At 37.7% G+C, this 25,318-nt stretch overlaps 1 protein-coding gene across 6 annotated transcripts in view; it reads left to right on the top strand.

Moving 5' to 3' along the window:
* CCDC171 (coiled-coil domain containing 171) overlaps positions 1-25,318 on the top strand; it is a 146,441-nt gene that overhangs the window by 3,066 nt on the left and 118,057 nt on the right. For 5 of the 6 annotated variants that reach the window (XM_057379641.1, XM_057379643.1, XM_057379644.1 and 2 more), the window contains exons 2-6: positions 72-229; positions 5,536-5,668; positions 6,686-6,857; positions 9,384-9,565; positions 14,458-14,604. In XM_057379641.1, coding sequence (XP_057235624.1) covers positions 183-229; positions 5,536-5,668; positions 6,686-6,857; positions 9,384-9,565; positions 14,458-14,604 — 681 coding nt within the window. In that variant the 5' untranslated portion in view covers positions 72-182. Of the gene's footprint in view, positions 1-71; positions 230-5,535; positions 5,669-6,685; positions 6,858-9,383; positions 9,566-14,457; positions 14,605-25,318 lie in introns of those variants that run through there. The other variant, XM_057379645.1, reaches the window with a different exon arrangement.

The raw sequence follows: 25,318 nt of genomic DNA, 5'->3' as shown, positions 1-25,318 counted from the left end.
ACTGCTCATCAATATTAACAAATGATTCTTTCATTATATTGCCAAAAAGCTAAAGCATGTCTCTGTTACAGATTTTAATGTTTTTATAAGGAAGAATAATCTTGGAAGCTTGTCAAGTAAACATACAGTCAACTATTCATTGTCCAGAGTTTATAGACTTAAAAAGCTGCCTATTGGCCATCATGAGTTCATCCTCTCCAGTCAACTACTCTGTCACAGAAGTTATAAGGTGAGCTCCATTTCTGTAGTTTCAAGTCCAGTAATGCAGTTCCTGTTTTTGTGGTTTATTTTCTAGATCCCTGAAATTATGTAATTCAGACTGAAGTAGAACCAGATACAATGTGATGTCAATACAGCTGTAAGATCATAGAATTATGGAATGGCCTGGGTTGGTACAGACCTCAATGTTCATTGAATTCCAAACCCCTGCTCTAGACAGGGACACACACCTTTCACTAGAGCAGATTGCCCAATTCAGCTTTGCCTTGAGCCAACTGCCAGGAGTGGGGCATCCACAACTTCCCTGGGCAACCTGTTCTAGTATATCACCAGCCTCACAGTAAMGGATTTTTCTAGTATCTACTCTAAATCTACTCTCCTTCTGTTTAAAGCCATTCTCCCTTGTTCTGTCACTACATACTCTTGTAAAGTGTCTCTCTCTTTCTTGAAAGTTCCCTTCAGGTACTGGGAGGCTGCAATTAGGCCACCCCAAAGTCTTCCTTTTTCTAGGCTGAGCAAATGCAGTTCCCTCAACCTTTCTTTGTAGTAGAGGTACTCTATCCCTTCAGTCAACTTCTTGGCCCTCTAGACTCTCTCCAATAGGTCCCTGTCCCTCCTGTGCTGGGACCCCAGAGCTGGGTGCAGTGCTCCAGGTGGGGTCTCAGCAGAGCAGAGCAGAGCAGAGCAGAGCAGAGCAGAGCAGAGCAGAGGGGCACAATCCCCTCCCTCCCCTGCTGCCCACGCTGCTTTGGATGCAGCCCAGGACACATTTGGCTCTCTGGGCTGGGATTGCTCATGGCTGGGTCATGTCCAGCCTCTTCTCCACCAGCACCCACAAGTCCTTTTGGGCAGGGCTGCTCTCAATTTGTTCATCCCGCAGCCTATCAATACTGGGAGTTGCTCTGACTTGGTGCAGCACCAGCACTTGGTCTTGGTAAGCCTCCTGAGATTCCTGTGGGCCCTTTTCTCAATCTTGTTCAGACCTCTCTGGATGGCATTCCATCCTTCAGGTATGTCAGCTGTGCTAGTCAGCTTGATGACATCTGCAAACTTTTTCAGAGAGCACTCGATCACCATGTGTGATTAAAGAAGATAATAAACAGCACTAGTCCCTGTATGGATGCCGAGGGGCACTACCTGTCACTGATGGCTTTTGGGACTCTGGGCCATTAACTTATCCTCTGGATGCTACTGTCCAACTACTCTTACCCACTGAACAGTCCACTCATTAAGTCCGTCTTTCCAGTTTGGAGAGAGGGATGTTGTGAGGGACCAAGTCAAAGGCTTTACAGAAGCCCAGATAAATGACATATATAGCCTATCCCTTGACCACTGATTTTGTCATGTTACCAAATGACAAACTACACCTGGTGAGCTAACACAATGCTTGTTTTCTTAAAACCACTGGCTTATGGAACTGCACAATGTTCATTGTGTAAGAAGAGAACTGGAAGTTCACCAGACCCAGTGCCCTGCCAACTTGACTGTGTCAGCTGTAACATTGGGATCCCTGATCACTAGGGACCATGAGAAGGACACCCAGGACAGAACAACAAATGGCTGAAGGGGAGGGAAAATATGTTAATGATTTTGGGGAAATGATTATCATATGTATGTTTATTCTGGGACATCAATGAATATATATGTAAAATACGGGATATACACAGCAATTTTCCTGTGCTCATTATGCATGACTTTAGGAGTGGCTTTTGCCTCATGCATCTGGCCAAATAAAGAATGCCTGCTTCTAAATGCTACACTGGTGTTAAGGAGTTTTTTTTATTTTAGTGAATTTTTGGTAGCAGTCACTCCATCATTGTAGGTATGCTTACAGGTTATCTGATGTGCAAGAATTCTCACACAGGCATGACAGAGATAGTTTCTGTCTCCAATTAGGACCCATGAAGTCGGGTTACACAAGGGTTTTCTGCAATAGCTGTGGAGGTAGAGATTGGCTGTTAGTCTTACACACGGCTCTTACTGTATATAGCCTGATACRCGTTTCACTATTTTTAACCTAATATGCGTTTCATCTTTGGCACAGTTAAAGTAAAATTCATTCTGTTTATGTTAACTCTAAGAGCTGTTTGTTACTATTTAAAATCTGATCTAAAAGACTGCCAGTTGTATAGAAATAGCAAAATTCCCAATGATTGGGAACTTCGGTTAGGAAGTCAGGCTAGAGACTACATCTTCAACTGCAGAAGTTTGGCACAATTGTACTTCATAGTAGATGAAAGGAAGTTTCTCTTGATACAAAATTATTCTGTGTTTTCAGCCAAATATGGAATAAAAGCTGGTGAAAACTGCTTCTCTGTAATGTTCTTTCTTGGCTGTAATTAGCTGACTTGTGAAGTAAATGTGAATTTTTGAGTCTTCTGTGATGTAGGGGTCTAAAGCTTTTTCACCTGCTCGTATGCTTTCTTGAAAGGTCTTAAAGTACTAACAAAAATGGTGTCTTACATAAAAGCTCTGGTTGTTAAAATATGTGTTTTCATTCAAAACCATTTTCATTGATGATTTCATTCAATGATCAATGAACTATTAATATGTGAAAGTAGAAGTGCAAAGCAGCCTCTGAATTCCTCTTAGACTGCAAATCATACATACTTTGAAATTTTCCAGGGATTTTGTGTGATTTTGTGACCTAAGCTTACAAGAACTTTATGCTTGTAGCACTTCTGCTTGTAAATGAATATGGAAGGAAAAACTCTTCTACGATGGGAAGTATGAAGCTTTCATAAAGTACTGCATTTGCTGATTACACTGTGATGATTAAAGAATATGTCACAGAAATAAGGTGGCTAATTAAGGATAACCTCTATTATATTTGAAAACATTTAAATAGACAAATAAAATAATGAAGTGGTTAACATAATATTCTGTTCATTTTGTTGTCAGTGTTTTTTTAAGTTGCTGATTTGATTCTACATTAAGAACAAAAATAAGCTTTTCTGCTTTCTTTTTTAGAAGTGTTTACTAATGACATTGTAAGTTTAAAAGCTGTGCATAAAAAGTTATTTTTAATGCTTTTTTCCCCCAGTACTTGCTGTTATGCTGTTTGTCTTAATGCTCTTCGGCACATTTTTCATTTCTTGAATGTCCCTAATTTGCTATGATTTGTGATGTCATGTAGCTTGTTTGTGGTGTTGATTTTTTCCCGCCTACTGGTTCAGTTAATCACAGTTAAATTTTTCTCTGAATAGGTTTTGTAGTGCAGGTATCACCAGTGTACTGTCTTGTTTGCTGGATCATTATTAGAATAGTTGAAAGGAACAACTTTATTTAAAGCTGATTGCCGTAAAAACCAAGGTAATTTACTTAAGGATTTGAAAGTGTTTTTTTTTAAATTACAAAAGGTAGTTGTTCCTTTGCTTTCATTTCATGTGCTGWCCTTGCTACAAGTATTGAAAATCATCAGGCTTAAGTAAGCAGAATGACCTCCATGCTGCCCATAAACTACCAAAATGGTTACCCTTTTTTTAAGCCTTGTTCTTTGCATTAGTTATCCCCAGCTTTCGGTTTSGGTCCTGTTTTTCCCCCAACTGTGCTTTGTTAACCTTGGTGGTACCAGGTTTTTGGCTGTCTTTAGCTGAGATAGGTATTTCTGTTATCTTTGAATAAGCCGGCTTGCCTTTCTTTAACATCTGTTTTCCCGAGCCATGGGAGAATAAGGGTCTGTCAAGCCTATTACATAATGTCCACAAACATTCAGTTTACAGGTGGTCTCACTGTTCAGATTCTTCTTACTTTCTTCATGACTTACCGCTATATCTTCTAATTCCATTAGCTAAGAGTTGCTTAAAGTAATGATATGTGTTTTTACTTACCTGGTTGCTGATCTTTTGCCCTTTGAGACTTGTTGGTTCCTATGCCTACGGGTCTCGTAGTAAGTACTGAAAGCTAATGATGTGCCTGTGATTTTCTTGCAGTACATGGGATTTTAATGATCTTTATTGCCTTCATTATTAAACAAATAAAATGTGTTAAGTACATGGCACCCCGTGAAACATTTACTTACGACATACAATTATTCTGATCAAACAGATGAAGTATACATTGTTTTTAAATTATTTGACAGAATTTATTAATTTATAAAATATTTGTAGGCTGCAGATAAAAACCTGAAATTTCATCATTTGTTGTTATTGATGTCTTTAAAGGCTACATTTAATGTAGAATACTGTTCCCCTCATTGATGCCATTTGTACTAGTCAGCTTATATGAGAAAACACACATCATAAGGTAAAGATTTTCATTATGAAAAATGTTAATGGTGCCTGTGCATAAATCTAGGAGTAAAGTTGTAAGCTTTAGAAAAACCCAATACACTGGCATTTAATTATACTGTTCTTTCTGTAATTAATACTTAAGACTTCATGTAAACTAAGGTAAGCTATATTAGTATTTTCTGCTCTTCATGAAATGATGCCATTTTTGTGTTTAATCATGTTTTTTTTACAGTTTGATTAAGATTTAGTGATCCTTACAAATTGCACTGTTGTAAGGAGCAGCTGGTTATTACAGTTAGTCTTACATAGTTTTAATAATTTGAAAAATTACTTATATCGAATAATGTGAACACTGATTTTCAGCTACTGAAATAATTTGAATTGTCCAGTTTGAAGTTGTAATAACTGACTATCAAGTTGGTTAATGGAATATGTACTTTTATAATAATTTTTCACTCTCTACATAAAAGCTTGTGCTGATTATTTTGATATTGCTTGTGATGCTCAGAGTCAAATCTTGTTACCTGCCAAGTAGATTTTCTTTTGACTGAAAAAGTAGTGGAAATTAAGATAAAGTATTTTGGAGGACTAGACCTTTAGTTTGTATTTTGTTTGTGATCAGTTGTTTGTCTGTAGTTTAGAGGTATATATTTTTGAAAACAAAATGTGAAAGAGTGGGATTTATTCCACAAACATCTGTTTGTTTTATGACAGTGATGTTTTTGAGACAGTAATCCATGTTAAAAAATGAACCTTATTGCAGAGACAAAAACTTGCTAGTCATTTTAATGTATGTTATTGGAATGATGTTTTTACCATCCTGGAAGTTTATTGGATCGATAATAAAAATAATGAAAAATAAAAACCTGCTTAGGGAAATCCAAAGTGCATATCCATTTTAAATTCCTCATGCTACCTCTCTCATAGTTTGTGCAGTAAGCAACAGTACCATGATAACTGCATGGCATAATTTTAATTAAATGAATGTGTAGAGCTTTGGGCCCACAATCTGATAATTGAAATAAGGGAGCATTAAAACTTAAAAGGAATCCTGAAGATTTCTTAGAAATTCAATATTTTGCAGCTTAAACAATGCGCAACGTGAGTTACTACAGAAGAGCAATGAATCAGAATTGGATGCTGTTTTAGATCTGAGATGGAAACTTCTTCAAGCTAAAAAAGAAAATTTGGATCTAACTATTCAACACAATCARGAAGTAAGGACTTCTTTTTTGTTTGCTTTGTTTTACTCTTGGTATAAGTGTAATCCTGTTTTGTTGAAATAATACTCTCACATGGATCAAAAGCACAGTCACTAGCTGGAAAATAACTAGAAAGGTGTCACTGTGCCGACCTCTCATAGCTGTTCATCAGTACTGTTAGGACTTCTGCTGTCATTGTTAATAGTTAAAGGTGTGGTAGGTAACTTGAGCACTTCACAACATCAGAATTCAGAAGAATCTTGTGCACGCCCAGCTCAATGTAAGAGGTAGTTTGTTTGTTTGTTTGAATCCAGCTAATTCCAGGAATTCATTTTTCAGAACCATGCCACAGTTGATAAAGCCTGGAAAATAAGAGCTTAACTCAAGCACAAGAGCAAGTCACTTTGGGAGGATCAGACCTCTCTTAATTTGGGTACAAACCCAGATAATAAATGGATGTGGAAAACCAAACTTGATTTATTAACTTGATTTAGCCAAAATCAGACGAATGAGCTGCTCCTCATCAGCTGCTCCTGGCATACTGCTTAGAGCAGAATTTCTACCTATGGTAGTAATAGCACTTCTTCAGCATAGTTTGAATCAGTTTATCAGCTGCCAGATTGGCACTAGCAAATGTGGGAAGTGTGCCTAGCAGCATTGTAGTGAAACTGATTACAAGTCAACACCCACTCTTTTCTTGTGTTTGTTTGTGAGAAAGCTGATATTCAAAGTAAAATATTAATTGAGTGTATTCTTAATATACTCTTAATAAAGCTGCTTAATTTCCATACTAGTTTGCTACAACATCAAGGGAATCTTTGTAATGTTAGTGATTTCCCATGCATGAAGTTCTCATTAACAGAAATATATGCTACTTTGTAGATGTTCTGAAGGAATATGTGTTTTACTTTCCACCTTCTTGTGTTGAAATATCTTGAATATCTCAAAAAATGTTCTGTAGATGTATTTTTATAACTTGCTGCACTTTTTCAAGGGAGTATTTTTGGCAGTTTACTGAAATTTGTTTTCTAGGTATCTAACTATGAAAACCAGATAATCAAATTACGGTCAGAATTTGAGAGAGGAGAGGCTATTCGACAAGGTTTGGAGTATGAATTGGCAGTTGCCAGAAAAGATGCCCATCTGAAAAAGTGTACTGCAGAAGAATTAAGTGATGCAAAAAACAAACTTGTGGAACTGCAAGGTAGGTTTCAAGGAGGTAAAGATAGAATAAAGGCTAAGTCTGTTTCATGTCGGTAAGGCAAGTGGGAAGCAGGGACTTAATTAAATTTTCTGGTTACTGCTGTTTTTCTTGAATCTCTCTTCCATATCCTATCCATCTGCTTTTGAAAACTCCTAAGAGTTCACAAAACTTGTACTATCTCGTGGGAATTAAAACTAACTGGCTTAATCTTTAACCCTTTTTTTCTTCTTGTCCTTCACCCTCTGTTATTTCTTCCTTCAGTGCTGTTTGTGTATGGAATTGTAATCATGGTGGCTGGTTCTGCATGCAGGTTGTTTTTATGTCCAGTAGTTCTTCCCTTTCCATTTCAATGGGAAAAAAAAAAGAGAGAAAAGAGTAGAAAAATAATTTCCTGCTCATTTGTTTGCACTATTTCCAGCAGCTTTATTCCAGAAGTGCTCCTCATACTGCTGTTTTCTATCACCTTTTCAAATGTTTCATTCTTTTCATTGTTCATATCTAGTTTATTTTCTTATAATCTTTGTTTCTATTTTCATAGTACTGTGTGTTGTGACTAGTATGTGGAAGGGAAGGTGTTTACCTAGACTTTTTTTTCCCTACTACTTCTATATTCAGATACTTGGATTTCCTTAATACTCCTCAAGAAGAGATATTTCTCATTCTTACAAGGAAGTGAGGTGCCTTTTTAGTTCCTAAACTAGTATATCTATTTAATCTAGTACAGGAGATGTACATCCATYAGTGTGATGAGCCGTTGATATTCAGTGAAGAGTTTGGAGGACTCCTTAAAGGTTTTAATCCTCCAAGAATGGAAAGAGAGTCTGATTCTTCCAAGTACTTAAAGTAAAAAATGTTAAGATATTTGGAAAGCTGAACTTGCACTCCCTTGGAGAACACATAAATAATCAAAAATCTTAGGGATTGCAAACACATGAAAAATAATGAATCCTATGGATTGCAAACTGGAAGAAAGTATTTTTTTTTCCCTTTGAAAATTTCTCTCTGATTGCAAGCTGAAGATTTGAACTGCTAGTTTCTGACTTAGRGCAAAGTCATGTTTATTTCCATGCACTAGTTTCCTTGCCAGTATAAGAGTCACATCAGGCACATACCCAGTGGTGGGGTCAAGAGTGACTGATGCTAATGGAACCATAGCACAGTGTGCCCAGACTGCTAGGCTGCCTGTCACCTTCCTTAATGGACAAGGCTAACATGTGGGGAGGGAGCTGGAGAATAAAAGGGAGTAGGAGAGGTTTTGCAGAGGGAAGGTATTCTTTCCTAGTTTAATGTGTGTATGTGTGTTAGTTTCTTTCAATATCATAATCAGTTATTAGTAGTCTTGTCAAGTGAYGATAAATTCTATTGGCTGAAATTTCTCAAGCTTTTTGTGTCTCTGACAAGTGCCAAAGAAACCAAATTATCATTTTATTGTTTAAATTTTTAGCAATTTGTAATTTACTGCTTCTCTTCCCTTGGACTTGGAGCCTTTCTCACCTCATGTGGTGCCTTGATGTGACCCCAATATAGCTCCTCAGACAGAACACCTCATTTGTGGCTCGTATCCTTCAGTGTTTTCTCCAGATTGTTTTTCTGCTGCTCTCATTCAGGGTTGATTTTCTGCTGTCTGGAGGTCTTTCTATAATTGTGTCCATTGATTCTCTGTGTTACGTTAATGTGTTCTATTTMATTCTTTTCTGAGTAGGAAGAAATGTCAGAAAACTGGGATGAATTTGGATGAAAAAAAAGTCTTTCTTTGCAAAGTGGTGATAACTTAAATGCCGATGCAGCAAGTTTTAGTCAGTAAAATGAGAAGGCATTGCAAAAGATTTTTCCTATAAAGCTACTTACAGGTGAAGGAAACCTTATAAAGGTTTCTATGGCATTTAAACTTTCACAGAAGAGTGTATACAACGTTCCCCATCTCAAGTAATTTGTGGGCTGAAGATGTAAATCTGTTGCAGAGCAGTTAAATTTTGTTGGAAGTCTGTGCTTGGTAGCCCAACCTGCCAGGTTTATCTACAGTCTCTTTTGTGGAGCACGTGGCTATCTTTACTGTTATTTAAACTAGCTCAAATTTTATTGATACAGACCTATATCAAAAATGGCATTTGGAAATAAGCTGGCAAAATGTAGAAACCTGAAAATTAGTCCTCCGTTCTATAGAGATGTCATTTCACAGAGTCACAGAATATATCGATTTCAAAAGGACCCACAAAAAGTTATCTCAAGTTTTTGTTCTTTTCCAAGAGAAAAAGTGTTTTAATTTGTAAAAATTTCGAAAACATCCTGTGTTCTTGTGGGAAAGATGCAATAGGAACAAAAAACTTGCTAATTTCTTTGTGGTGAAGGTGATGCTATCCTGGAGCACCTGTTGGAAGTGTTAATGTTCCAGTATTCCACAGGATATCAAAATACATTGAAGAACTGATGATTGTTACGTGTTTGGTGGTGGTGGCTTTTTTTTTCTGGATATGTTTTGCAGTGCTACTTGTATTTTTTTTCTCTCTGTTTTTTTTTAAACAATAGTAGTCAATGAAAACCTTCAGCAGAAAGTGACAGAGACAGAGAAAACATTTCATAATGCTCAACAGAAGTGGGAAGAAGAACAGCAAAGACTTAAAAAGGCGAAGAATGATATCGGCAGAATTTATAACAATGAATATGTATTCCTTCTTAAGGAAAGAAACGAAGTAGAAACGATTTTGCTGGTATGGTGTATTAGTAGTTGGAAAGTTGCGTGAGATAATGGCTGGAACGTTTTTGGCATGAAGTGTGTAGTGGGTTGAGGTCTTTCTGATTGAGGAAAATATCCCCCAAGTAGCTAAATATTGCGGAGTATTTCTGAACAACMTAGCTTTATAGAGTTACATTTGGTGTGTCACACGCTTTTTTGCTTTGGTGAAATGTGTTGTGGCTTATTTTGATGGTAAATGCCTAAATCAAATTACCAGTGCACAGTTCATTTGCACTGTCGTGCAGTGCAGAGTTAGTAAAATCAGGACACCCAAGATCCACTGGTTCAATTTCCCTGCTAATTCCCCCAGTCTGACATCCAATAGCCTGTGAATATGAAAATGGTTGGTGTAATATGAAGATTGCATACTTTCAGGCAATCTGAACAGTGACGATGGGCTTCCCAGCTGGGCATTGTACATTATTCACTCCATATCACATAAGAAAAATAAGCATTGCTGGAAATTGTGCCATTTGGTTAGATAAAAATCACCTAACACTAAGAGCTGTTCTTACAATCTGTTTTAGAGTGTGGGGTTTTGTTCTTCAGTAATTAATTTGTGTTCCTGAAAGAGATAGTTTTCAAAGTTGGGCTGCACTGATATGTATATATCCTTCATGTATTAAATGTGTAAAAAGTAATTTAAGTATAAACTTGTTTTTACACTTTTTTGACAGTTGAGCTATTCTAAACTGAAGTATGTTTCAAAGAAATCTTGTAGCATTATGGTGTGAAAARGCTGACTGAACATAGCTAACTTTTACCTGCTCCACAGGGACACAAACAATTACACCACTCTACTTCCATTGATCTTTTGTCTTTTATAATGACAAGTTAAATACGTTGTATCTTACCTGTGCAAGAATACTGTCTGAGGAAAAAGCAGAAAGTATTCAGGTGTAGTTATTCTTCATAAAAAGAAGTGTATGCAGAGGCTCTGTTAAAGCTAATAGACRTTTGCATTGCATGATGTATGCAGAGAAAAAATTGCTGCTAAAATATTAACTTTTTAATGTATTTTCTTCCTTTATAGGCTCTTTTAAGATGTGGCAGGCTTATTTCAGTTGGGATGAGCATTGGTCAAGCAGTAGAAAATTTTCTGATTGCTCTCTTCCCACCCAAAGAGCTCCAAGCCTGGAACAGTACTAGTCTTCCCAAATGACACTAAACAATGTTTGATAGCCAATTTCTGACAATAAATCTACCTGTTGTACCATGGTACAATGCTGTTGGTCAGATCATATAAGGCACCTGTAGAAGCTGGTCTCAAAACAAACAGGGCAGAGACAATCCCTTAATTATGTGTATTTCAGAAGTACTGTGTACTGGCTCCTCAGCTGTTTGAAGGCAATATCTGGAAGGGGTGGTACAGTACTGACACCTCTGGTAGAAATCGGGTAGTGTTTGGATAAATAGTGTTTCTGTGCATGGAGTGCAAAAGGAGTTGCACTATGGTGTTTATCTTAATGACCAGAAAACCTGATGGTGGAAAAGGATCCCACTGATTTGAATTTTCTCTGAATGAAGGATAAGAAAGGAAATTCTCTCCCCTGCTCAGTAAGTTTGTGAGTATATTGAACAGTACTTTGAGAGACTAATTGAGAGAACTCTAAAGGAATAGTTAAAAAAGAAAGAGAAGGTTTCAGACAAAAATATGTGACTTCATTGACAGGTGATACCCTAAGATCCATCTCAGTCCCACAGAAACATGAGTTAGTTTTAATTCAAAGTCAATGCTTGAAAAGCTACGGTTAAGTTTAGGCTATGAGGAAACTTAGTCTTAGATGCAGTTTTCTTTTTAAGTTGCCTAGTAAAGCAGGCTAGGAGCAAAGCTTTTACTATGTGTTCTGGCTATCAGTAGACTGAGTTAAATTGAGGAGGATTTGGAAAGATCTTGTCATCTCTTGTGTACGGTGTTTACAAGCCACATTCAGTGAGTTTTGTACTGTGTAAAAAGAATGATGTTTTAAAAAGTGCACAGTGCTCTTAGAAGTGGTGTTTTTCCTCAGATCAAAAGGAGCTGTGGATTGTTTGGATGATTGTGTTCTCCATCAATGTGTGTTTATTCAGAAGTGAAAGATGATTTGTAGAAGCACAAGTTTGGTTGGAAGAGTGTACTAAAACTATATAATTGTTCAGTCCTAAAGAAAATATGATTCACTACTAGGTGTCAACTCCTAATGTGCTTTGAATAGTAAGATTTTCAAATCTGGTTCAATTGAAAATAGTTTGATTTTTCCAGTTTTTTTTTCTTTGTAACATTCCCTTCCCATCACTCTAGTAATATTTACATGTATTTAGAAAATTCCAGGAAATAAGAAATACATACATAAATATTAAATCTGGACTTGAAAGTCTTAATTGTTTGAAAGCTTAATTGATTCAACTTGGCTTATGAGGTGGATCTAGGTTTTAAACTAAAACTTCAGATGTGTTCCAGTCTTTTGTGTTGTGTATTTATAGTCCTGTTTTAAATAATTTATAGTTATTTTGAGTTATGAGATGAAAGCTAAGTGGTCTTAATATGTACTTAGAAGCAAGATTATAAACATTCATGGCAAATCCTGATTCTAAAGCTGCACTTCGTGAACAGGAAGTCTGAATTTGGCTATGAAAATGCTGAGGTAGGCATAGAAATGAAGTCAGGTTAATCTACTAAAACGTGTCTCTTGGTATGGAGGAAAAGTAATCCTCTCTGCTTTCTAACAGGTTTGTGTTGTGCTGTATTGAGTGTGCTTAGCATGGTGTTTGGTATATGATAAAAGATGTTGGGAGTTCGATAGTAAGTGCAATAGCATCATCTTGTGGTGAGTCAGTGTATAATACGCCTTCACAGAAAGATTTTCTTTAGACTATTTGTGCAATTGTCTTGTTTATACATACTTTAAACCAACCAACCAGCCATGTTCTTGATAAGCAAATATATATAAGTAAGTGTGTATATGACGTGCACATACACATGTATATGTGAAGGGATTTTTTTTAGCATGGTGAAGTATGTTTCTTTCTGAATCTTCCAAGTGCAGGTAGTTGCTGCAGTAGTCTGATACAGTCATATCATGACTGGAAAGTTCAGAGACTTCAAGATTCTGAAGTCATGTTGACTTATTTAACAAGCTTGATGTATTATTAGTTTCAGTTCTAGTATGCTGGTGTTAACTACCTTTCCAACATAAAATATTTTGGTTTTGATGTAGTATTTTCCAGCAAACTACGTATTACTTATTTCATATGCACTTACTCCAGCTCACTTTTGTTAATAAGTGGAAGATAAACCTGAAGAGAAATATTTCTGTGTGTTCCCAAAGTGGAGAAGATGAGAGTGATTGTAAATTTGTGTAACAATATTTTTTAGCATGCTGATGGGAAGACATCTCTTCATTGTCTTGGTATTACAGGCAAAGTTAGAGGATTGCTTTAAATTTAATTCATATCCAGGTAGACTGTTTTTGTGATATTTTGATTTACTGAGGTTCCTGTTTTTTAATTCACTTGTTTCACAGGTGTGCTCCTTGTTCCTTTTTCAGAGAATGCAAAAAAATCGTGCCATAGTTCTTCTGCATGAAAAAAAGAGATAATAAATTTATTTTTTCAGTTACTACTTGGTAATAAGGAAGTAGCAATAGGTGTTAATAAGGGAGAAATTATTCCCTTGTTGTCATGTTTAAGTGGCCAAAACTTTCTGATTTTAGTCTGGAAGAACTTCTAAAATTTGTGTTTCAAACTCTGGAAAAGACTTAGATTTCTTTGTTGTTCATGTATAAACATGGTTCTGTCAGACTTCAATCTTCCAAAGAGTGATTCTTTATGAATAATTAATTTTCTTTTCCTTCTCCTTCCTGCTCTGCAGATACCTTATCATTAGTAATTTTCAGGAACAAGATTATATGATGTAAGCATAATAGCAGAATTTATAAACCAACTGGTTTATTTTCACAAAATGTCTCTTGCCATGATAAATGATAGGAATAAATGAACAGGAGGACTTAGAGTAATCTTTCTGTGTTTTGCACAGAAAGTAATTGGCTCTCCAAAGGTTCTCTGGCTAAGTCACTGGATTTGTAGCTTGTTTCTGTTGCTAGTTATGGAAAAGCTTACTCCTGTCCACTAGACTAAAACTATTCTTTTTTGAGGCTTCTGGAATCTCCAGCTTAAATATCCTCTAGGGCTGCTGGGGGTTCATTATTTGGCTACTTTCCTTTGTGTCTGGTATGGCGTGAATGAGGATTTTGTAGTAATTTCTCCACAGAACTGCTGAGTCCAATAGTGTTAGTAATAACACCAAACTGTAGCTTGGTTCATCTTCCAGAAGCAGAAATTGTAGTGAGGAGCAGCTTAGTAATAGCTAACTTCATAGTTCATGTAGCCAACTTTTTWCATTCAGTTTCTAGACAGAAAAGTTCTGATAATAGAAATTAAGAGTATTTAGTCTACGGGAGTAATTTTCAACAAATGTCTGATTTGAATGTAAGTTCTAACGGTTAAAATAATAACAAAGTAACACTTCTGTCTATGCATCATTTCAACAAATGCGCTTAACTGTTTCCCTCTCTGCCATTGGCATTGAGCTGTGAGAGAGAACAGATTGGAGGAGCAGCCTTGTACTCCTTAGGAGAAAAATTTCCTGTGGAGAACTGGCTCTGATTTTAGTATTACTCAGAAGGTCTTGTTCATAGAGAGCTTTGAGCCAACACATGTTTACTTGGTGGTGAATGAAGAGCGTATCTGTTATTGGTGAATGGTTGACATGAGCTGACGTATTAGATGTTAATAACCTGCTCTGATGCAGTCTTTCCTCTTTTGATCACTGTGCTGTAATACCTCATCTTAGCAAAAGTAACTCTTAATTTCTCTTTTTCCTCCTAGGAGCTAAATAATGAACTGCAGAATATACGCAAGAAACTGAGAGATGTGGAGGTGGAGCACAGTGGCTGCAATGAGGTGCTGAGATGCCAGGCCTATGAACTTAAGTGCATCTCTGAACGAGAGATGAGACTTAAAAAGGAGCTTGAAGTAAGGCTTTTTGAATGTCGCTATTAGTCTCCACAAGCACTGACACTGAGCAATTTCATTTTTGAGGTTTGAAACCTTCCAGTTTGTCTGGAATTCCATGTACTTGATGAACAAAATATTGAACATCTGCAGAAAAGGCTGAGCAGTTAAATACTACTTATACTGTGAATCTGACTTGGGACTTGTGTTTGAACACCAGATAGGAAAAGGTTTGTGTAAGAATGAAAACAAGTCTAACTTTACATTAGGAAAGCAAAATGTCTTAATTTGTCTATCTTCTTATATTTTGCATTGATTGGATTTTTGGAGGAGAATCTTCTGGATCATCAAAAATTGCCAGATATTGTGCTAGGTGAGAGAATAGCATACTGGAAGATGCAGTGGTCTTAGAGATGCCTCTTCCTATCTTGAGTTCCTTACTTCAGRTTTAGTTTTCCTGTCTATTGAGTGATACGCATGGTTGAGAAGTCTCTAGCCTTAGAGAATAATATTTTGTAAATATGCTATTTATACTAAACTAGTTCATATGCTAGTTTCCTCCTAAGTTTCAATATTTTATTTGCCCACTGATAGGCTTTGTAGTACCTATGTTATCTGTATGTGCATTCTGGACCAAGACTTTCTTGGCAGAACATTTGTCATTGCAGGAAAGCGTAGTGAGTGGACAGTTTGGTTTTCTTCCAAAGGCATTTTTAAATATTTTCTGCAGTGACTTTAAAGGATGTGACTGTGACTTCTAAAATACTGTGAGCCCTTAAAGGAGCAAGTGACATAGTTCTCAGCTGTGTTTGTTTTTTCTCTTGTTTTTCTCTTAAAGGCAAAAGAAATGTTTAAAGCATTGATTTCTAGGTAGGTAGAGTACTGCATTAAAGATGAGGCACAAAAGAAAATTCCTACAGGGAAGATCAAAGCTCATCAACTAAAACCACTGACTTATTGACCAACAAGGTAGACCTTTGTGCCCTCTAAGAATTCTACAGGAAATCTATTGTCATGTGTTGTGAGCTGCACTTACTCACCTAGGTGGAATTGCCTTCAGTTGGAAAGTGTTGCATGCTGTGGAGTTCCAATAGCCCTTTTAAAAACCAGAGTTTTGCTCTAAGTACCTGAATAAGGACTCTTGTGACTTCATGGCTTTTCATATACTAACAGAGAAGTCATGARCTGAACGGAGGAAAAGCAAGGCAGCAAATTATTTATCTTTCTAAATATTTTGGTTGAATATACCCACCATCTGTAAATCTGAAAAGAAAGCAAGTGGTTCCATGAAAACGTACAATTGCTATATCCTGATGATGGTCTTATCAGGGAATGCTACCTATTAACCACGATCAGATGAAATATTTTCTTTGCTTCTTAATTTTTGTTAAACTCTTTTAACTTTCTGGGTATCTTAGTAATGTAAGAAAACATTTTCAGTCTACAGAAAAATGAGTCTTGTGGTACTTAATGTTGACGGTAGCTATTTAAGGAATGATTAAGGAAAAGTGATGAAATTTCTTGCATTTGAAAGTTAAAGGAACTTAGCACAAGTCTTTAAATAAAAAAAAAAAAAAAACAAACCAAACTAGGTTGGACTTCAATACATGTCCTTTTGTCAGCTTGCATCTCACTTTACCATGTTAAAAGTAAATTGCACACATGTAATTGCCTGAAAGGGCCTACAATGATAACTTTGTGGATGGTGATACAATCATTTCCTTGGACAGCCTGTTCCAATACTTTGCAACCCTTGCTGTGAGGATTTTTTTCCTCATATCCAATCTGGACTTCCACTGGTACAATTTAAGGCTATTTCCTCTCATCCTGTCACTTGTTGCCTGGGAAAAGAGACTGACCCCCACCTTATTACAGCCTCCTTTCAGGCAGTTGTGGATAGTCTCCCCTGAGCCTCCTGTTCTCCAGGCTAAACACCCCTAGCTCCCTCAGCCACTCCTCACAGGACTTGCTCCAGGCTCTTCCCCATCTCCATTGCCCTTCTTTGGACATCCTCCAGCACCTCAGTGTCCTTCTTGAATTGAGAGGCCCAGAAGTGGGCACAGGATTGGAGGTATGGCCCCACTAGTGTTGAGTACAGAGGCACAATCCCTGCCCTAGTCCAGCTGGCCACACTATTGCTGGTACAGGCCAGGATGCCATTGGTCTTCTTGGCCACCTGGGCACACTTTGGGTCACTGTTGAAGTTCAGCCACTGCCACCTGCAGCCCCAGGTCCTTTCCCACCGAGCCACTTTCCAGACACTCTGCTTCCAAGTTGTAGTGCTGTCTSGGGTTGGTTGGTTGTAACCCAAATGCAGCACTCTATACTTGGCCTTGTTGAACCTCATTCTCTTGGTCACAGCCATCTCTCCAGCCATTTAAGCTCCCTCTCCAGAACCCTCCTGTTTTTCAGCAGATCAACATTTGCACCCAATTTGGTGTCATCTGCAAATGAAGTGTACTGAGTCCCCACATCCACATCATCAGGACTGGCCCCAATACTGAGCCTTGGGGACTCTCACTGGTGGTCAAGTGCCAGCTGGATGTACCTCCATTCCTGCCACTCTCTGGGCCTGGTCATCCAGCTTATTTTTTACCTAGCAAACAGTGTACTCATCTACACCATAGACACTTAAAAGCAGCAAGTTTCCCCACGAGTATGCTGTGGGAAATGGTGTCAAAGCCTTTATTAAAAAGATAAGAGATAACATCCACAGCTTCCTTCGTCCACTAAGTGGGTCAGGATATCAGTAATTTCCATTCAGATATAGAAGCCTTAAAGCAGTACACCTCAGAGAGAATGGTCTACATTTTTTCATGAAATAGCCCTGTATCTCTCTTAATAGCATTTTTATCTTACAGATTGAAATTGATGGATATAGGATACATGTCTTCAAGCTGAGTACTTTGTGTTAATAGTCATTTGGTTAGCAAATCTGTACTTAAGTTCTTGATCACGAGATCAAACTTGTTAAGATGATTGTGTGAGGAGTGGTGTAATTCTACTTAAAACCCAATCTTAAAATCTATTATTGTGCACTACTACTACATTCCATATGCAGTGGAATTGAATTTTCTCTGGGTTTCAGATCTGTTCTTTTGCTACCCTCTGCTGGACATGAGGGAGAAATCCATGGGAAAATACTTGGGTTTTTTTAATGGAAGAAAATGTTAAATTCAGATTATTTTCTTTTAGTACAATGACACATGAAGAATTATATCCAATAGACTGTTAGAAAGAAACCAATGTGCAAAAAACCTGCCTGCTCCCTAATTTTGATTATTTTTTCTTCAAATATAATAACATACTGGTTTTATCCTTCAGTGATTACTTCGATCATGGTCTAAAAGAGGAAATGTCTTGTTTCCAGAGTTAGAAATTAAGAAAAAGAATGGCTTCTGTGGACTTTTCAGTTGTAAGATAGCTGTTGGTGCACTGTCTTACGTGTTAGCTTTCCAGTTTGCAGTTATACCAATGTGATGTGCCATTGCATAGACTTGGAGTCCTTCTGAAATAATGCTGTGCCAGAAAAATTGAGATTGAGAACCTCAAAGATCATTCTGCCTCTTTAGGCTAAGAATCAGTAGCCAAAGAAATTATTGATCTGTTTCTATTGAACTCATTAAGATGATACTATTTATGATAATCAATTTTCCAGGACCAGTGTCTTTTATTTTAATCTTTAGCTCAGTTGCTAATGAGGATTCTTGGGAAATACAGAGCAATTTTTACATTAAAAAAGTGTTTTCTTGTGATGTGTTCTGCAAAGAAATGGGTAGGAAAGTGGTTTTGCAACAAGAATGTGGATTTTGCCACTAGAAACGAAGTTATCAGTTCAGAAATTTCAGACTCTGCCTTGTTCACAGGAATGTAATTATTTTCTAATTTTTTTAGTGTGTTTGCGGCTGCCAGCTCTTACTAAGCGGAAGTTCAAGGTCTCTCATTTTTTTTTAATCTTTCTGACAAGGACTGAAAAATGTTCCATAACTTGGTCTGTTTAATTTCTGAGAGTGAGTATATTGTCATACTTCTGAGACTTTTAGTTTCTGTTTAAAGACCATTCCCTTTGCTTTCACATTGCACTTTCTACTTCCCCCGCCTCTGATATGTATAGTGACCTTTCCACATGGTGTGGAACACGTATGCTTGTATTAGCTTCATAATATTGCTGTGACAGGAAGATGACTGCAAAGAGGACTTGGGGAATGTTTAATATCTATTTGTATGAGGTATATATATATATATATATATATATGTGTAATACTTTAAGACTGTGGGCTTATTTCTCACTGAGTCAGTGAAACATGAAATTTAGATCTTAGTTGAAAAGAAAACTAAGCCCCCCAAATCCACAAACTTACATTTTGGTTTTTTTTTTCCTCTTTGTTTCTGTAATTTCATTATGAACTGCACTGTTATGTAAGTTCTGGTTCCTATCAGAAAGACTTGCAAAAGCTCCCAGCAGTGCAAGAGAGGACACATTCCTCAGTCAGTTGACTGTTAAACCGTTCGTCTTCTATGACTACGCACTTCTTGACAGCTTACCCCTACTTAATCTTCTGCTTTCTAGTGTCTCCACAATGCATAAGTGTCATCTAAGAATGCTAGCTAGTGTGACTGTTATATACATATTAGTTATGTATGTTTTATACATATTAGTTATATACATACATGCTTAGAACGTAGTATACTTATGTATGTCTAAAGAGATATACTTTCTCTAGATAAAAATATTTAGTGCTATGTACTTAGAGGATTTTAAGCTTTTCAGCTTTTGTAGTAGTAGCTCTTTGGTGACTCCAAAGTTATGTTTTTCTAGTGACAAGCTGACATAATGACTTCTTCAAAGCATTTGACACTGTCCTGTACAACATCCTTGTCTCTAAAATGGAGAGTCATAGATTTGCTGGCTGGAARACTTGGTAAATATGGAATTGGCAGGATGGTTGGCCTCAAAGGGTTGTGGTCAATGGCTGGATGTCCAAGTGGAGACCAGTCAGCYAGGGGTTGGTATTAGGATCAGTGCTTTTTAACATCTTAGTCAGGGACATGGACAGTGGGATCAAGTGCATCCTCAGCAAGTTTGCTAACAACGTTGAGCTGTGTGGTGCAGTTGTCATGCTAGAGGCCAGGGYGAGAGGTGGGTCTGTGCAAACYTCATGAAGTTCAGCAAGGCCAAGTGCATGGTACTGCACCTGGCTCAGGGAAATCCCAAACACACAGGCTGTGCAGAGCATGGAGTGGACAGCCCTGTGGGGAAAGGCTTGAGGGGTACTGGTAGAGATGAGAGGCTGGACATGACCTGTGTGCTCGCAGCTCAGTGATGCGTCTGCATCCTGGGCTGCATCCAAAGCAGCCTGGCCTGAGGGCAAGGGAGAGGATTCAGCCCCCCTGTTCTGCTCCCCCACCTGCAGGGCTGCATCCAGCTCTGGGATTTTCAACATGGGAAGGACATGGACCTGTTGAAGAGAGTGCCTTAGATGTAGAGCCACAGAGATGATCAGGGGACTGAAGCACCTGTCCGATAAAGACTAGTTGAAAAAGTTGGGACTCTTCAGCCTGAAGGAGGGGGTACCTTTTAGCAGCCTTCCAGTACCAAAAGGAGCCTACAAAAAAGCTGGATAAGGACTTTGGAATTAGTGAAGTCATGTATAGATAGTACAAGAGGGAATGACTTTGAACTGAGAATATGTTTAGAATAGCTATTACGAAGAATTTCTCTACTGTGAGAGTGGTGAGACACTGGAACAWGTTGCCAATAGAAGTTATAGATGCCCCATCCCTGCAAGTGTCCAAGGCCAGGTTGGATGAGGCTTTGAGCTACATGGCTTAGTGGACAGTGATTTCAATGTTCTTTCACACACAAACTATTCTGTGATTCTGTGCTAATGGACTTCCCCTCAGAGAGGAGCTTCCTATTCATAATCTCGTGTGCCATGATATTGGTGAAGTCCAGTTTGGAGACTGATTTCAGACCAAAGTTGTTTCAAAGTATATAGCTCTCCTGAGGAATTAGCAACAAGTCACCTGAGTCTTGTCTATGTACATGTACAGAGTATCAGTTTGAGTACTATTAAGGTCTTTATTATCTGCTGAGCATGAGAATCAAGAGACATCTKCCCCCACAAGAGACTTTAGAAAGGGAGTGCAGCTCAGATGGCTTCTCCAGCTGCAACTCAGTAGCAGATTGGAATGCACTTGGACTTTATCCAAAGGTAACCAAACTATACCAGTTTAGCAGTCCTAGTTGTTTTTACTCTTCCTTTAATGCAAAGTTAAGCTTATGGCTTATCTTGTAGCTCCCATGCCAGTGTAACTGTTTATSGAGTGTCATGCAGGTCAAGCATGGCTGTTCTGTCATTGAGACATGTTTCTCTAGACTTCAAGTTCAGGAAATGTGTGCAGTGAGGGTTAGCCACACTCTGTCAGGCTGGAAGAACATTTACTTCAGTGGTTAAAAATTGTTTTTATTTAGGTAACTTTATAGTTACTAAAAGGTTGTTTATTTTCCGGACAGGAGATGGCTCCACCTTACCATGATCAAGAGGTATCAGCATTTCTATCACTCGGTGGAAGTGGTCAGCAAATCTCCCASAGATGTGTTTAGATCCCCATAGTTTGAACTATGAGTCACAGGGARATACTTTTAAGTAGGAAAAAGATCTGACCATGGAGACACACAAACAGAATGGYTGAATGGTGATCAAGATATGAGGTATATGTATGCTCTCTTCACTTACACCTTTATCTTGGCTGAGTGGTTGGACCTCAGCCTTGCATAAGTGTAAGTATCCTGATAATGGAAACATCTTGCAGTAGTGGTTTAAATAGAAGTGGATAAGAAAAATTACTTCCATTGTTGTATCTAAGCTCAGTAACWGTTGTAAATGTATCTTTCTTTTCTTCTGGCTGTTTTCTGTTGCCTGTCTGAAAAAGGGTATTTTTATGTAAATGCAAATGTCAAACACCAAATGTGATATTTCACAATGTGTCATGTCGGATACTAAATTAAGACTTTCAGTATGGAGTACCCCAGTTTTCACAATATTGCAGTATTTGGAGCAAATATGAGGGACAGAAAAGTGGAAGCYGCAAAGGACAGTTTGGAAAATGGTATTGCAAACTGTAAGCATGCAGAAAATGTTTCATAGAAACTATATTAGCATTGATATGCAACAGGACACTGAAAAAGTGATTGAACCTTAGGAGATTAAACATAAACCATATTTGCCCACAAGTTTAAATGCTGGCATTGAATTTTCCTTCGTCACTTTTTATTTACTTTTTCTCAAAAGTCGGAATTCAGTCTATGTTGTCAGGGAGACTGATCCCACATATCTTTGTTCTTTAAATTAAGGCTGAAGTCAATCAGCTTAAATATCCAAGAAACCTCAGAAATTCCATGAGCTTGTGTCTGCTATCTTAAGTAAGATGCCTGCCTTCATATGTCTTGTTAGGTGCATGTGAAAGTAGCAAGTGACTAAATATTGTTGAATAACCAATATTCTCCGTGTTGGATAAGCCAACACTTTGTAATTGATGGAGAACTCACTTTTTTGGTCCATCCTTGAGATGGATTCGGACCTGACAAGAAGCTTTCCATGTTAAACTAGAATGTTTTCCCATTTGACTCTCAGATACAAGCCTATGATCTGGATATCTGTGGCCTGCAAGCTTGCTCTAGGTTGCTTTCACACAGCTTCTTTTTATAGAGAGGCAGTGTGTAAAGTTTGCAGACGTGATTCAGTAAGGATACTATTCTCATCTTTTATTTGATTCAAAGAGGTTTGCCTGTCTGACATGATTTTGATGCCAGAGTCTTTCTGTTTGTCAGACAGGAAAACGAAACTCCTTCCTGTTTCTCCTTTTGGATTTTTTACCATGATTTTACAGGTTAGACTCATCCCTGACATTTTTCTTCCACTCACAGAGTGTGTAATAGATTGTGCTCACTGGTGGATCATGCAGCTTCTCACTGTGAAGGGAAGTGCATATAGGTATCAGTAGAGCCTGTTTGAACCTTTATCAGCAAAATAGAATAGATTTTCTATATGGCACTTAGTTGCAGCTGTGTTCTTCCCAGCTGAGTCTTTGGCCAGCTTCAAATCCAGGTGTAAATTCTGGGACTGATGTGCAGTTTGATAGACAGAAATTCCSAAGTTCTTTTCCTTAGAGTAATCTAAGCATTTCTGAATTTCTTTATATTAAYAACTCTGTGTTGCTTAGCCATACGTAAATGGTAGTGGCTGGTTTGGTATCTCTCATGAAGTTCTGTTTTTTCTTTCTGACTAATTTCWCAATGTTTTGCTGGCATGTGACAAGCTAATCACAGAGCAGAGGAAGAAGAATAATCATTGCTCCGCAGTCAGCATCTGTATCACTTCCTCAATTCACATGTGTAGTTCTTTTGCAAGCTTTTTTAAGCATCCTGTCTTGCAGGTATAGGATATAGACTGGTAAAATAAAATCAAKGTTTGTCTGAGTAATCTTCTGAGATGTTTGGAAAGAATACAGTTTAGTCTTCATCTTTGGTTTTTTAATAATATGAAAAATTAGTGATAGTTCTGTCAGATCTCTGACAGTGACTTACCTTGAATCAAAAAACATTTTGTTTCTTTCCCTGGTTCTCGTTTTTTTGGAGTTACAGTGAATTAATTTAAACAAAATTTAAAAAATCAAAATAGTAACAAACTATTGGTATGAGGCAAAGCTTTAAGGAATCAAACTGTAGAAGAAGAGAAACTTCAAAAGAACTTCAAGAGGAGAAGGAAGAAGAGGAACTTCAAGAATAGGGTATTGATGTAGTTAACTGTAGGGAGAAACCCTGATTTTGAAAAAATCGCCTTTATCTAGGGTTATAATATGTAAGATTATACTTATGTGTCARATTTTGATTTCCAGTTTCTAATACAATTTTTCTATGTATACTGTCTTGAATATATTTGAATGCTTTCCGGTGGATACCTGTCTGATACATCTGGCTCTTCTTTGGCTGTGAAGAGCATTCCTAACTTTTTTTCCAGTAGGCTAGACTGTTCTGTTGCAAAAAGAAACTGTTTATCTTATTCCAGAGATCATCAGAAATGTCTGTGGCTGAAATGCTAATTTTTACCAGTACTTTTTTTTTAATGGGCGCACTTATTCTATGAGTTAATTCTTCAGTGACTTGTGGCAGTGCAAGCAAAGGAAACGTCTATAAAATTACTGTTTAAATGGAATTGCTACTACTTTAGAAATCAAAAGAGTGATGTGTTGGTACTTCTTACAGATACCTGCTTGCTCCTGCCTTCTTCCCTTACTGTTCCAGGATTTTCTTAGGATTGAGGTTTTTATATTTCTGGGAGTTTGTGTTTCCTTTGGACCACGTTGCTTGTCCTTGTATTTTTGTCCATCATGTTAGCTTAAGAAGACAGACTCTTCTTTTAAAGAACAGTACTAAGAACTGACACTTGTGTGTTCTGTTTGGGAGAATCTGATTACTCCACTTTTTAATTCTTGCAGATGCCCTCATTCAAGCTATTATGTGTTATTTCAGTTTTTATTTTTCATCTTGAGACTGATAAAATCTAACTGCTAAATTCTTGGGGGTTTCCATTTGAGAGGATAAGTTAACCATTTTGGTTGTGTTTTGCATCTCTGGTTTCAGCTGAGTGAGGCTGAGATRAAGTCATAGTTCTACTTTGTATAGGTGCTCGAAATAAGACTTACAAGTCAAATTCAGTACAGAGCTGTGCCTGAAAACTTTACTTGCAGAATCACTTTTTTCATTTTGATGTTTTCTGTAAAAACAGACACTTGAATAAACAATCCAAAGACAAAAAAGTGTTTTTGCTCTTTAGGGTATGCAGTGAAATATTCTCAGTGAATAATTTAATTTAATTTTTAAAAGTTACATTTCCCACTGTCAATGTTGTGAGAAGTACCTTCCTCACTGTTTCCTTTGTCTCCTGTCAAAGTTAAAATAGAATTATCTTCAGAAAGWCTTTTAAAATGTTTTAAAAAAGAAATGAAATCCACATCACTTGTATTTATTGTTGACTGACCATTTTTGAATAGACTAGCAGTATTTTTGAGTAAAACCATCCTATTGACAGATGTTCACCTGTGCGATCTTGCTAAGGATTCCTCCAAACTGAAGCAGGGCATAATTTGCTAATTCTCTGTTACGGGCAAAGGGGATTAGGAGCTGATTTTTGGAAGGAGTAATACCTAGAGAATATATCAAGCTGTTTTTCAGAGTCACAGAATGGGTCAGTGTCGGAGCAACCATTTGTCAGGGCGATGGGAGAGACACAGAAATGACCTCGTGGWTCTGGTAGAACAATCTCTCTCATTTATTGTGTGCACAACAAGGGCTTATATAGCTACACTGCCTAACAGTAATAACAGTAACTTAACACTTATGGCAACTCTGCTGTTACAGGTCTCACGTGCTGACTCCCTTTTACCATTTAGATACATTAACAGGTCTCATGGTCACTAGGGTACTCGGGACAGGGCCCCACTGGAACCGTTACTGCACCTGCCGCTCGTGGCTAACGATGGCCAACGGCTCAGACAGTTCCAGAATGTTCACAGGCCTTCTCTCCCTTAACCAGGCCTTAGACAGGCCCACCACAGGTCAGCTTGGAAAGTACCACAGTGGGTCATCTGGTCCAGCCTACCTGCTGAATCAGAGTTATCTCAGAGCACAGGGCACAGTGTTATGTCCAGATAGCTCTTGAATGTCTTCAGT

This window comes from Malurus melanocephalus, unplaced genomic scaffold, assembly GCF_030028575.1.
Source record: "Malurus melanocephalus ecotype Western Australia unplaced genomic scaffold, MMel_1.1 scaffold_414, whole genome shotgun sequence".
NCBI classification, from domain to species: domain Eukaryota; kingdom Metazoa; phylum Chordata; class Aves; order Passeriformes; family Maluridae; genus Malurus; species Malurus melanocephalus.
The sequence above is the reverse complement of the archived record's forward strand: the minus strand, read 5'-3'. Positions and strand labels throughout refer to the sequence as shown.